The sequence below is a fragment of the Sapajus apella genome, unplaced genomic scaffold (assembly GCF_009761245.1).
Source record: "Sapajus apella isolate SASKATOON/1434 unplaced genomic scaffold, GSC_monkey_1.0 scaffold41, whole genome shotgun sequence".
Classification (NCBI taxonomy): Eukaryota; Metazoa; Chordata; class Mammalia; order Primates; family Cebidae; genus Sapajus; species Sapajus apella.
This window is the reverse complement of record NW_022436981.1, coordinates 5,664,696-5,679,566: the sequence shown is the minus strand read 5'-3', so window position 1 is coordinate 5,679,566 and position 14,871 is coordinate 5,664,696. Positions and strand designations below refer to the sequence as shown.

Here is a 14,871-nt window from a genome sequence, read left to right as displayed (position 1 = left end):
GGACTCTGAGTGATGAAGTGTCAACGTAGGCAGGCTCATTAATTCTCACAAATATACCACTGTGGTACGGAATGTTAACCGTGGGAAAAACCGTGCCCGTGTGATGAAAGGAACTATATAGAAACTCTGTACTTTTGACTCAGCTTTGCTGTCAACCTAAAACTGCTCTAAAAAACAGTCTCTTTAAAAAAACAATCCTGGCAACACATGAAGTATGAGCCAGACAAGGAGTTAAAGTGAGAGAAATCAATTAACAGGATACAGTACTTTAGGCAAGAAACAAGGATGGGTTAAAGTACAACACTAGAAGAAGAAACAAAAGCATTCTAAAATAGTATTGAAGTTTCTTCATGTATACAAACTAATCTACTAGTGACAACCATTGTGTATCTTCATGTACCATGAGAAGGACTTATTTTCTCCAAATTCACAACAAACCAATATAAGCAAGGTTTTTAGCAAAATACATATGGTACCTTGGAATAACTTTCCAGGTTTACATTATGACAAATGCATGCAGTGAGATTAAATAATATGTAATTAATTACTTCCATGCTTAAGTAGGAACTGGGTCTTCAACCTAAGCAATTTTCTAAAGACTGAAACACTATAAAAATAATAAAAGCATAGTTTTTTTAATGCTTAGTTTTCATAAACAGTCTGTGAAATAACTACGAATAAAGACAACATCCTGCTGAAGTAATAGTTTAATTTTTTTAATGAATGTAAATTGTTATCAGTTTGAGAAAGCATAATTTTATGTCAATCTTAAATGAACTACTCCCTCCCAGAAAACTTCAAACATTCTAAAATAAACACTGAATACCTGCTAAAAATCAGTGTAAATAACTCAGTGTGGAAAAACAGTTAAAACGACAATAAAAGAAGGAATTGCTTTTTTCTGAAAGTTGAAAATTAGCCTCACCCTTTTCTTCAGGCTTTAAAGAAAAATACTTCTTCTCTGTAGCTATCAGTTCAGGCTTGGGGGCTATGGGGAAAAAAAATTAATACTTTTTTAAGAAGATAGTTTTAAAGCACAGAGATAATTACACTTCTAAAAAATAAAGATGCTCACGCCTGTAATCCCAGCACTTTGGGAGGCCAAGGCGGGTGGATCACGAGGTCAAGAGATCGAGACCATCCTGGTTGACAGGATGAAACCCTGTCTCTATTAAAAATACAAAAAATTAGCTGGGCATGGTGGCGCATGCCTGTAATCCCAGCTACTCAGGAGGCTGAGGCAGAATTGACTGAACTCAAGAGGCGGAGGTTGCAGTGAGCCGAGATCGCGCCATTGCACTCCAGCCTAGGTAACAAGAGCGAAATTCCGTCTCAAAAAAAAAAAAAAAAGATGCATTGAAAAATAACAACAGATGAAACCATGTTTAATAGAATGAACAATGTACCAGAATCACCAGGCTTAATTTCTAATCCTAGAGTTGGCGCTACTACCCTACTCTGTGGTCTCAGTTCCTTCTTTGTCAACTTTAGGTGTTAGAGATCATATCCTCTACCATACTGCAGTTCGTGGTGATGAAAACATGTTATTTTTTCAGTGTCCAACATATGAGTACTGAGCACTTGAAATGGCATTCCTATGACTGAGAAACTGAATTTTTAAATTTTATTTAATTAATTTTAAAAGCCCCACACGGTTAATGGCTACCATATCGAAGGGTAAAGCTATATAATAAGGCTTCAACACCAACTTCTATAAAAATTACTTCTATGCTTTCTTTGCTCCAGGATTAGGTCAGCAAATACAAAGCTAAAATCAAGGGAGAAAAAGATTGGATTATCCTTAAAAAAAACAGCAAATCTTTTAGGAAATAGATATTACACCTGTAAAGAGCAAGTATTCAAAAGTAGAATTTATGAAAGCAAAGAGCCAGATTACAAAACTTTAACTCTTGAAGACACTACTAGGTATACCATAATTTATTCATCTATTTAAAATCATCTATTTTGTTTAACCTTCAGCATACTCTCTGTAAGAAGAGTATGCAAATTAATATTATTTGAGACATTAACAAATGGATTTCATTTGGAAAGGTGGAATAACTAATTGGCCAGGTCAATATATTAAGTTTTCTAAAACAGTGTAAATTTGGTCAATTTTATTAACTTAAAATTACATATAAAGTATCTACATTATTTTCAAGATCCCTATTTTATACCATTTGTACTTAAAAAAATATTGACAGATACTAATGCATAGGAACACTCAATTTTCATATATTTCTAAAAATTTTTACAGACTACAACATACTTGATAAAAGTTAAAAATCTGCGTTAGATCCAATATGGCCATTTTAGAATTTTCAAATATTGGAAATAGCAAACTGAAAAATATGTTTCTTACATACCTGGACCCTTAGCAGGAGGTGGTGGTTTCTTCGGTTTCTGTTAAAATAATAATGGTGGAAATGGCTGACCAGTTTCATATCAAATATAGTTAAAATAAACACCAATTAGTAATAATCTAAATTATACAAATGTCTCTCCTCTTCATTCCATCCTTGCCAAAAACTATAAAATGCTAAGATCCTAACAACTACCCAAAAGGGCAATGACAACAAATTATTTCATTAGAAGAAATAGTCTCATTGATCAAAATTCAGTCAAATATTTCAATCTATATATCACTGGATTGAATTAACCTTAAAAATCTTAATGAGCAAAAACGTTCTGCTCTACCTTCCCTAGGTTAAGAGTCCTAAGTATCATTTTACCCCTCTTTTGCAGCAGGGGTTGTGGGGAGTGGAGGACTGGTAGAACAAGGAAGGGACCTTCTTGTTGTTGTTGTTGTTGTTTTAAATAAAAAAAAGAAAGCAGAGTAGCAACAAACAGACCTAGTTTTCATGATTAACTCTTCGGAACTCTCAAAGGAACGGTTAAAGGCAAAGACCTGTTTTTCCTCAATTTATAAACATTCACTCATTTTCAAGGCTTAATACCTTTAAAAAAATTGAGACACATTTCTAAGTTTGTAAACTTGGTTTTTACAAATTAAGAATAACTGATAAGCCATAATGTTCAAACATAATAAAAGCATAAAAATGTATTCATTAATAAAAGTACAAAAATAAATCATATGAAGGCTGAATCAATACTGAATGCAATCTAGCAAAAGAAAGGCCTCAGACAGCCTAAGCTTCCACTTAGTTAAGAGTTCCGCATTGGCTTAATCCTAACATGGTAGCCCATCCCTCTGTGTGCTTCCGCTAACGCTCTTTCCCTCTATTTTAAAAACTCCATTATATTCCTCATCCATGGAGAAAGGAGACCAAGTTGTAGAAAGGCAGAACACCACTGATGAATGACTCAGCCTCACTTTTTCTCTGAGAAGTGACACACAAAAAAAACAAATTCCATAAGGAGGCAAAGACTGCTTCTTGCCCTCCCCAAAAAAATGCACCAACAGAATAACAATATCCACAAGACATTAAAATAAACTAAAGCTTTTCAACAACATTAAATAAAAATACAATTTCTTCCAGGAAAATACTAATTTATGTTAATAGGATAGACAGCCCTTCTTAAATTATAAAATAAAGAAGTCTAAGGTTACTTTTCAGTACAGTCAGGAAAGAAAAAAAGGAGGAATAAAGTACAGAACTGAAACATTATTTTGTTTTACTATAACTCAAATAACTCCTACCTGAATAGCTACATCTGAAACTCCTTCATAAAATTTATTTAATAACAATGAAAAAAACTTGTTTACAAAAGTATAGTGGCAAAATGTTCTTTCAAGTATTATCATCATTGAAAAACAAAAGCTTACTGGAAAGTCTTTGTCCAGTTCATTTATCTGAACAGCAAAATTGTCTGGAAATACTCCTTCTTTACCATTAAGTTCACCCTTCCACCAGCCAGCTTCTCCAGTCTCCTAAAAAGCAAAACAGAAAAAGACAATAGAAGTTTTTAAGATAAGGTCAGGCTGGAGTGCAGTGATGCAATCATGGCTAACTGCAGCCTCAACCTCCTGGGCTCAAGTGATCCTCCCATCTCAGCCTCCCAAGTGGCGAGGACCACAAGTGTGCAACCATAAACTTCTGGGCTCAAATGATCCTCTTGATTTGGTCTCCCAAAGTGTTGAAATTACAAGAATGACCCACTGTGCCCAGATGGAACTAAACAGATCACATTGTCCTAAAAGAAAATATTCCCCACATATTACTTTTAGCAGTAGTTACAAAATTGAGTTTAATTTTTTTAAAACATATCAATTTTAAAATTCCATCTATAAGGTTAAAATGTTCTCAGGGGAAACTGGAAAAAGATAAAATAAGGCCGGGTGTGTTGGCTCACACCTGTAATCCTAGCATGTTGTGAGGCCAGGTTGGGTGGATCACCTGAGGTCAGGAGGTTGAGACCAGCCTGACCAACAAGCTGAAACCCCATCTCCACTAAAAATACAAAAATTAGCTGGTGTGGTGGCAGGCACCAGTAGTCTCAGCTACTCAGGAGGCTGAGGCAGGAAAATCACTTGACCCCAGAAGGCAGAGGTTGCAGTGAGCAGTGATCGTGTCACCACATTCCAGCCTGGGTGATAGAGCAAGACTCCATCTCAAAAAAAAAAAAAGTTAAGATGAAAGGAAGCAGAAAGGAGAGAAAGATGGAGAGAGAGAGAGAATTTGAATTTCCAAACTGTATCTTTCTTAACATTCTTAACACTTTATATACTAAAAATTAATCACATTATTCAGCTGCTTTAAAAAGTAATGAGATTTGACCAGGCACAGTGGTTTCATGCTTTGTAATCTCAGCAACTTGAGAGGCTGATGTGGGAAGATCGCTTGATGCCAGGAGTTTGCAAGACCAGCCTGGGCGATATAGCAAGACCGTGCCTCTACAAAAATATTTGAAAACATTATTAATTAGGCACAATGCGATGCAACTGTAGTCCCAGCTACTTGGGAGGCTGAGGCAGGAGGACCACTTGTGCCCATGAGCTCAAGGCTGCAGTGAGCTATGATCACATCACTGCATGTCAGCCTGGGCAACTAAGCAAGACCTTGTCTTTAAAACATATATTTTTTTGAATTAACAAGGCCTTCTAAGTTTCTTCCAAATACTCACCACCCTTGCATGAAAAATTAGGTGTAATCAGTGCAAACTATATTAATATTAAAAATTACATACATCTGTAAAATTCTTGCTAAATGATTTTACCTGCTGTTGCCACCAAAACAATAAACTGTGTGAGACGACAGATATGTCAATTTGCTTCACTATAGTAACATTTTTACTATTTATATGTATCCTATAACATCATTCTACTTTAAGTATACACAATAAAACTTATTTTTTTAAAAAAATTACATACACTGTGCCATCTAATAACAAAGTCAATGTAAAACAATGGGGCCAGGTGTGGTAGTTCACACTTGTAATCTCAGCACTTTGGGAGGCCAAAGCAAGAGGATTGCTTGACACTGTTTACAATAGCAAAGACCTGGAACCAACCCAAATGCCCATCGACAATAGACTGGATAGGGAAAATGTGGCATATGTACACCATGGAATATTATGCAGCCATCAAAAATGAGGAGTTTGTGTCCTTTGTAGGGACATGGATGAACCTGGAAACCATCATTCTCAGCAAACTGACAGAAGAGCAGAAGATCAAACACCGCATGTTCTCACTCATAGGTGGCTGTTGAACATTGAGAACACATGGACACAGGGAGGGGAGCACTACACACTGGGGTCAGTTGGGGGGAAATAACAGAGGAAAGGTGGGGGGTGGGGAGCTGGGAAGAGATAGCAAGGGGAGAGGTGCCAGATGTAGGTGATGGGGAGGAAGGCAGCAAATCACACTGCCACCTGTGTACCTATGCAACAATCTTGCATGTTCTTCACATGTACCCCAAAACCTAAAATGCAATAAAATAAATAAATGGGAAAAAAAAAAAAAAAAGAGGATTGCTTGAGCCCAACAGTTAGAGACCCCCTGGACAACACGGCAAGACTCTGCCTCCACTTAAAAAAAAAAAAATAAGTGAGAGGAGGAATTTCAAAAATTATTCTACATTGTTATAGCAAAAACTAAATATTTGTAATTTTCCTAAACATAGATAGTTATTTTAGGATTCTGCCCACACACAAGTACTACTGGGTTTTCTCTTTATTTTGCATTAGGATTTATTCCAAGTTATAAAATCACTTCATTCTTTAAAATGGTGACATCATTTTCCATAGCATGAAGAGTTTCAGAACAATTTCCATACTGATGGACATTTAGCTTGTTTCCCTATTTTTCTTCTTCTGTTTATATTACAAACAACACTCCAAACAATATAGAGGAGAAAAACTAGAATAAGGCGAAAGAGAATTAAGAACAGAAACCTGGAAAGTTGAGATTAATTAAAAAAAAAAATTACTTAGAAAACAAAAGCAAATATGATGGTTAACAATAATTCCCAATATATAAATTTTAACAAATATAGACAATAAAAGTTAGCTCAAAAAGAGAACATTCTGAGCACTTACTATGTGCCAAGTTTTCAGGACTTAGAAACAAGACAAAGTCCCAGCTCTTCTAGATTCCAGGGTGAATATAAGAACATTCTAGGGGGAATATATAACTTTTGAAAAATATTTCTACAAATAAATTAATTCACTGAAAAACAGAAATACCTTACCTTACTTATCAAATGGATTATCTCCCCCTCTTTAAAAGTAAGTTCATCTTCATTAGTACCTTCATACGCAAATAATGTTCTACAATATTCTTTAGCTGAAATAAATAATGTAAATAATGTGGCTCACACAAATGGATTAATTCAACAAATACTTATTAAGACTCTATTTTGCATAAAGTACACTAAAAGTTATCAAGGATGAACTTAATAATCTATCTTTAAATTTTAAAATACTTATAGTTAATACCATATATTAAGTAACAATTTCATTAATCACTCATTCAAATATAAGTGCTTGTGATGTTCCAGGCACAGGTTCAACTACAAAGAGATACATCACTCAACCAATGAAGTATATCAAAATCCTTGACCTCATGGTGCTTACATCTAACAGAATTTACTATTCTAATATAGTAGTATAAGAAATGCTTTCAACAAGTCTCATAATACATTTGAGTATGTTTCTACTATTCTCAATATGAAAGCTTTATTCAAAAACATACCTTTAATTTTACCATCTGTGTCTGTTTTTGTTATCTCCACACTCTGAGTTTTGGGTCCCAGTGACTGTATGATTAAGGGCTAGAATAGAAAAAAACAATGGCATAAACTATTTCAAGATAGAATAAAGATAATATTGTTAAACAAAGTTTCCATTTACAGTTACCCAACATTCCTTAACAGTACTTATAAGCTAAGTTAGTAATGTGACCGAAGACTCAGCAATAAAAAAGGTAAAGATCTCCAAAGTTCCTAAATCATAGCTCAGAGGTATCAATTTAAAGATTCCTTATCTTAAAGATAATATTCTCTGATGCCCATAGTATATTAATGAGATTTAACTTTAGAATCTCTAAAATAAGTAAGAGGCTAGGTACTGGTGGTTTATGCCTAAGTTCAAGGTTACAGTGAGCTATGATTGTGCCACTGCATTCCAGCCTGGATGATATGGTGAGACCCTATCTCTTAAAAATATAATAAATCAAATTAAATAAGAACAACAGCACTTGAGAACTTAAATCCCTGGACTAAAGACTTACATAACAGTGAAAATAGGACTAATAGCCTCATTACTATCTGCATAAAGTGGGTACTATTTATACAATAATATAAATTTATATAAGTAATCTGTCCACAGTAACAGGAATTTAGCAGCACAGCCCAGATTGAACCCAGATATAAACCTTAAACTAAGAGAGGAGAAAAATAATTCTTTATACTTCATTGCTATTTGAATGTAAATGATTCAGGTAATCTTATGTTCCTTATAACTATAGTCCACTAGACATTTTTCCATTGTAATTTACTAAAGAAAGTCCGTTACCACTTTATACTAGTGTTTCCTTAAGTTCTCTACCCAGAAACAACAGCACATTTAACCTTAGATGTCATTACTTAAAAGTCTGAAAACACTGCTAACTGACCTACCTATCACTGTGTTTTCGTTTATCTTCTAAGATACTTACTTTAGTTTTCTCCAACTCTAACCACCATATTTTCCAATCTGGTGTACCTATAAACACAGTAAATGTGATCCCTATTTTATCAATTCTTGGATCAGTGATTAAAGCACTGACCAGACCATTATACAGGGTAAACCTGAGATTACTCTCACTAATAACAACTCCTGAGTAGCAGACATTATCAAGGATTATAAGATGATTAATATAATCATTAATCAGATAAAGCTATTCAATCTAATCATAAACTTTAGAGTTTGAAGGGGCACAAGATCATCTAGTCTAATTTCTATCACAATGCAAGAATTGCTTGTCCAACATTCTGAGGTATTATATGGCTATAGAGTACCACCCCAAAATCCATGAGAATTCCAGTCTTTACCTTTAAAATCAAGAATCAATTTGACCCCATAATCCTAATGCCATATAGTCTCAGAGATAGGAATGTGCAGGATAGAAAGTGCAAGTTCTCTTTTCTGAACCCAACTCTGCACTATTACATAAGAAAATAGGTAGCAAGTTGGGATAGGAAAAAAAAAAAAAGTTGAATCCATCTAAGAAAACTTCGTAATATCTCAAAAACTAAAACACAGTATTATAAATGAGACGTAGCTACACGAATCAAATAAATACTGAAATATTTTAAATTCTTCAGAGTTAAAGAGATAGGATTGACAGAAGGAACTGTAAAAAAATGTTCTACAAATTGTAGCTATTTTACCACCAAAATAACAGCTTAAGATTTTATTTTAAAGCCTCTTTTAAGCTCTTACAATGTATGGTTCATTTACTTTGTTTCATTTCACAATGACAGCAAAATGCTAATGAAACAAAATTCTCCACACATTCAAAGGAAGATTAGCAAATTTAACAATTGTTGACAATCCAGAGGAAAGTTAAGTAGTGGCAAAATATTAAGTAACAATATTTTGTAAATTCATTTTAAAACAGACCATTTTAGGTATATTTCAAATTAAATATATATTTATTTTATTATATTAATTATATATATAAAACTAAATTTATATATAAATTTATCTTTAAAAAGCAAAAATAAAACTCTCTAATTTTTATTTACACTGTGATAACTAAAAACCCTAAAGCTTCTACTAAGTGTGTTAAATTTACCAAGAAATAAGCATTCTAATTTTATTAGATTCACACATGAATATTATTGTAAATTTGGAGACAAAATTTCTCACAGCCTCCTCATTCATATCCAAATTATTAGTGATCTGGAAAAAAAAAATCTAACAGTTACAAACTGACTTTTACATTTTAAAAAATGCTTAATGAGAGAATGAGTGGAATCAATCTAATGTAAATTCATCATTATCACCTTTTCTGGTTTCTTCTCTTCTGTTTCACTACTCGATGTTCTTGTCCGAAGTTTCACAGAGCCTTCTTTAAAAATGTCTCCAAATCCAATTCCTCTAATTTTCTTGGGCTGTGTAACTGATCCAGGCGCAGTTTCACTACCATTTCCCGGGGAAGGTAAAGGTGAAGTAGGCCCAGCCAAAACAGTTTCTGAAACAATAATTTGTTTTTGAAGAATGACACCTAGAATCACAAAACTCTTGGCATCCCCTGCCATAATGTCTACATTATATACACCTTCTAATAAAGCACAGTAGAATAAAAACAATAAATTAAATGATGCAGTACTAAAATATCCAGAAGAGCAAGATACAATTTGTGCAATTTACATGGACTTTTTTATGATGAAAAACAACAACAATTTTAGGTAAATTTAATTAGTAAAATTAAGAAATCCTAATTAGGAAATCAGTCATACAAGGTCCTTAAAAACAGGACGTCAATTTACAGCTTTTGGCCAAAGATGATATAACCTGAGACACACATTAAAGAAGACCATTTTTTTAAAGTTATATGATTCAACCCAATCAAAGTTAACATGAGTTTCTGAATATAAAAACTGGGAACATTAAAAAATGTTTATTTTAAAAAGGTCAATAGTTTATAACCTGTAATGTTAGCTCAGAGATTAGTCTAATTTTAAAGCAGTCAGTGGAAACTCAAATTATTACATAATAAAAATTTTTAAGTTTAATATTATATGGGTAAGAACTTTTTACATTCTTGCTCAGTAACAAGGGTTCTTATTTTCAGGTTCAATGAGTCCACAAACAACCCTATGGAAAACTGTGTGGTTATTTTTACAGTACATTTTTCAGGGTAAAACAGGCACAGGTTTTATCAGATCCTCCAAGAGCCTTATAATCTAAGAAACAAAGTTCTAGAGTAAGTCATCCAGTAAAAATCCAGAAACATTTAAGATTGAGGGTACGAGGTAAGGAAAAATAAGTGATATCAGTTCACTGAACTAAAGTAGTCTGTTGAAGTATAACAGTAAAAATACGTGATTAAAAAAATAGTAGTTACCATTCATTCAGAGCTAATTCTGTACCAGGTACTTGGCTAAGCACTGCATATGAATTATCTCATTTTCATAAACCTACATGGGCTTCTTAACATTAAGCACTATTACTCTTCATTTTACAAATAAACTTGAACAAAGGGACATTAATGACTTCTCCAAGGAGCCACAGGTAGTTAAGTAACAAGGGGAGAAATGCCAGATATAGGTGATGGGGAGAAAGGCAGCAAATCAGATTGTCATGTATGTACCTATGCAACAATGTTGCCTGTTCTTCACTTGTACCCCAAAACCTAAAATGCAATAAAATATATATATATTTTTAAAAAGGTTAAAAAAAAAGACAATTTTTGAAGTGAACTCTAGATGACCTCAAAACCACACAGTCTTAAACACTTCAATATAATGGCTCAAACCACAAAAGTCTTCAATCAAACGTGAGACATCTTTCCGCATCTATTGAAATGACCATTTTACAGATGGTTTGCCAAAAGAAGTTATCAAGAAACATAATGCTAACAAGTATCACAATCTACCTTAACCATTTTCGATATTATCCTAAGTCACACAGAAGACTGAAGTGGAGAAGACAGTTTTGTAATATATTTTTAAAATTCAACTGCATTTAGGGAATGTTTATAATCAATAAAACAATCCATTTTAAATACACATTTCAGTAATGTTTGGCATGCTGCACCATGAAAATACAAGATACAGAACAATGCGTCGCCCAACACTTGTACACCATCACAGTCAATCCTTTCCCCAAACCTCAAGAAACCTCTGAACTTCACTGTCACCAAGCCCTTTTTCAAATAAATTATAATCATATAGTATATAAACTTTTAACTTCTTTGGCTACACAGAATATTTGAGATTCGTCCACGCTGTTGCAGGTATCCATGCTTCATTCCTTCTTATTGCTGATTAGTATATCATTGTACAGCTATACTACTGTATCTACCATTAAGAATGTAGCTCCAGGTTTTTCACAGATGCACTTTACAAAATTTAGAAAACTCCCTTCTATGCTACTATGTAGAGCTTTTATCATTAAGTACTGAATGTGTAAATTCTTTCTGCATCTAGTGAAACGACCACATGGTTGTTCCCCTATAAACTATTACTATTGTGGATTATATAAATTTTTTAAATCAACCTTGCCTGGATAGGATAGACCCCATTTGTCATGATGTACTAACCTTCACATATTTTGCTGAGTTTGATGTAACCTTTATATATTTTGCTGAATTTGATGGACTATTTCAAGGATTTCTGTGTCTATGTTCATGAGCGATAATAATACGTAAATCCTCTTTTTCAAATTACTTCATGAGGTTTTAGTATCAAGGTCACAGAGACCTAAGAAATTTGAAAGAATCTATGTAAGATCAAATGCTTGATAGAATTTACCAGTGAAAACCACCTTGGCTAGATTATTTAGAATTTGTTTTGTCTATGTCTGTTTTGGTAAATTATACTTTTACAAGGGTTTGTACATCTCATCTAAGTTGTCAAATTTATGAGCAACCTCTGCCTCCTGAGTTCAAGGAATTCTCCCACCTCAGCCTCCCAAGTAGCTGAGACTACTGAACCCGCTAGTGCCTAGATGAGAGGACTTCTCAAACGCCAGAACTGTGAGAAATCAGGGGTTTTTTTTATATATATAAATTACCCAGTCTCAGGCATTTTGTTATAGCAGCATTAACTGATTAAGGTAACTTCAATGTTTGTTTTCTTCAATGTTTGTTTCTAGGCTTTAAAACATAATTGCCCCTCAGTACCCATGAGGGATTCTCTTGTGATTTATATAGTTTCTGAAGATAATCTGCAGAATTCTTACGTCATTTATTTGATGTGCCTTTTCTCTTGTAGTACCTTCTAAGGTTTTCGCTTTGTTGCTTCTATTTAGCACATGATTATAACGTGCTAAGCTTTGTTTACACGTCTTGCATTTGTGGATTTACAGCTTGTATCAAATTCAGAAAATTTTTTGCATTATTCCTTCAAATATTTTTTCTGTCCACCCTCTCTTCTCTCCTTCTGACACTCCAGCTACATATGTTAGACAATTTAAAAATTAACCCAGCCAGGTGCAGTGGCTCACACCTGTAACCCCAGCACTTTGGGAGGCCAAAACAGGTGGATCACTTAAAGTCAAAAGTTTGACACAAGCTTGGCCAACATGGTGAAACCCCTTCTATACCAAAAAATACAAAAATTAGTCAGGTGTGGTAGCACACACCTGTAGTCTCAGCTACTTGGGAGGCTGAGGTGGGAGAATTCCTTGAACTCAGGAGGCAGAGGTTGCACTGAGTGGAGATTATGCCAGTGGACACTGTGCCACTGCATTCCAGCCTTGGCGACAGAGTAAGACCCTGTCTCAAAAATTAAAAAAAAAAAAAAAATTATCCCAAGTTGCTGGAGTTTTTTTGAAGTTTTGCAGTCTTTTTGCTCTTTCCGCTCCATTTTGCATATATTCTATTGTTACATTTTCAAGTGCAAGGATCTTTTCTTCTACATTGTCTAGTCTCCTGTTAAAAGTTTCACAGGAAAAAATTCTCTTCAGATATGTTTTTCACCTCTAGTAGTTCCATTTTGTCCTTTAAATCCCATCCCATTTCTTCTACATTGTCCAGTCTTCTGTTAAATGTTTCTCAGGAAAAAATTCATTTCAGATATGTTTTTCATCTCTAGCAGTTCCATTTTGTCCTTTTAAATCCCATTTAGCTCTTCTTTTTTGTATCTTCTACTTACTACTCATTATTAACATTTTCCATTACAACCTTGAGCATACTGAGCATTTCTATTATAGTTATTTTAATGTCTGCTAATTCCATCATTTCGAGGTCTCTTTCTACCAACTAATTTTTCCTCCAGATTATGTGCCACATTTTCCTGCTTCTATTTTTTACTCTTTTTTTGAGATAGAGTGTTGCTCCGTTGCCCAGGCTGGAGTGCAATGGCGTGATCTCGGCTTACTGCAACCTCCACCTCCCAGGTTCAAGCAATTCTCCTGTCTCAGTCTCCCAAGTAGCTGCGATTACAAGCGCCTGCCACCACACCTGGCTAATTTTTTGTGATTTTAGTAGAGACGGGGTTTCACCATGTTGACCAGGCTGGCCTCAAACTTCTGGCCTCGTGATCTGCCCACCTCAGCCTCCCAAAGTGCTGGGATCACAGGCATGAGCCACCGTGCCTGGTCCCTGTTTCTTGATACACCTATTATTTAAAATTTTGATGTCGTTGAATGCTAAATTTACAGTAATCCTTTACAATAGTCATTCCCAATCAGGGTGGATTATGCCTGCCAAGAGACATGAGACAATAAGTGGAGACATGTTTGGTTATTACAATGGGGAAGTGTTACTGACATCTAGTGAGTAGAAATCAGGAATGCTTCTTAACATCCCGTATGTACCAGATAGCCCCTGAAAACCAATAATTATCCAGCCCAAAGCATCATCAGTGACAAGGTTGAGAAATTCTACTTTAAAAAGTGCAGGCAGCTTCTCTGTGATTTGATTAACTTTTTTTTTAATGTCTACTTAGGCCTGACGCAATAATTTCTCCAGGCTCAACCCTCATCACATCCAATTACATACTCTAAAATACCTCCAAATTAAATCTCTTTCAGGATCTTGAAAATGCTATACTTTTCCTCACCCTCTGCCACAAATGCTTAGAAATTTCCTAGCCATTTTGGGATCTCAATCTATGACTTCTTCTAGAGTACATTCTTTAACAGTCTACCAATTCTGGACTAGCCTTCTTATATACATTTACTGCACCCTTTCCTGTAACAAATATTTCTCGTACTAAATTACAATCACTTTTTCAATCATCTTTTCTTTCCCAATGGAAAAAAGTTTCAAACAAGAGGGGGAAATTATACCTAGGTTGCTGATCACTATATTCCCAGGAACTTTTACAATATACTTAACAACAGGCACTCAATATATTGAATGAATGAATATATGAATGCTGAATTAACTAAACAGTTTATTTATGTGTAGAATTTCCCTTTACTGGCTTTGACTTTTAAATTTCAGATTTTGGAATATACTGCCATCATGAGAAATGCTAGTATACCCACATATTACTACTCATAACTCTCAATAAAGGGCAGAAAGTATATGAAAAGATAGGTCTATAAGCATAATTAAAAGAAAATTATGCAAAGATAGCAGCAAACAAATGGACTACAATAGTGAAAAACCGCCAAATTTCCATAATCCCATGTTAAATAGCATAAAGTTTAAAAGAAAAAAAAAAAACTGAGAAATCAAAAAACAAAACTCTAATGATGATTTTACCATTCAGTAGTTAAATAATCTCAGTTTTCATTTCTTGATCCTTAAAA

The 14,871-nt window shown here is 34.3% G+C and overlaps 1 protein-coding gene across 6 annotated transcripts in view; it reads right to left on the bottom strand.

Annotated features, from left to right (window-relative positions):
- The window catches only part of CD2AP (CD2 associated protein), a 153,028-nt gene that overhangs the window by 46,467 nt on the left and 91,690 nt on the right, over nt 1–14,871 (bottom strand). For all 6 annotated transcript variants that reach the window (XR_004275588.1, XM_032299633.1, XM_032299634.1 and 3 more), the window contains 6 exons: nt 9,450–9,637; nt 7,154–7,232; nt 6,651–6,745; nt 3,788–3,892; nt 2,367–2,403; nt 926–988 (listed from right to left, as the gene is read on the bottom strand). Coding sequence is in view for 5 of the 6 variants with exons in the window: in XM_032299633.1 (XP_032155524.1) it covers nt 926–988; nt 2,367–2,403; nt 3,788–3,892; nt 6,651–6,745; nt 7,154–7,232; nt 9,450–9,637 (567 nt within the window). In the remaining variant the exon portion in view is untranslated. The remainder of the gene's footprint in view (nt 1–925; nt 989–2,366; nt 2,404–3,787; nt 3,893–6,650; nt 6,746–7,153; nt 7,233–9,449; nt 9,638–14,871) is intronic.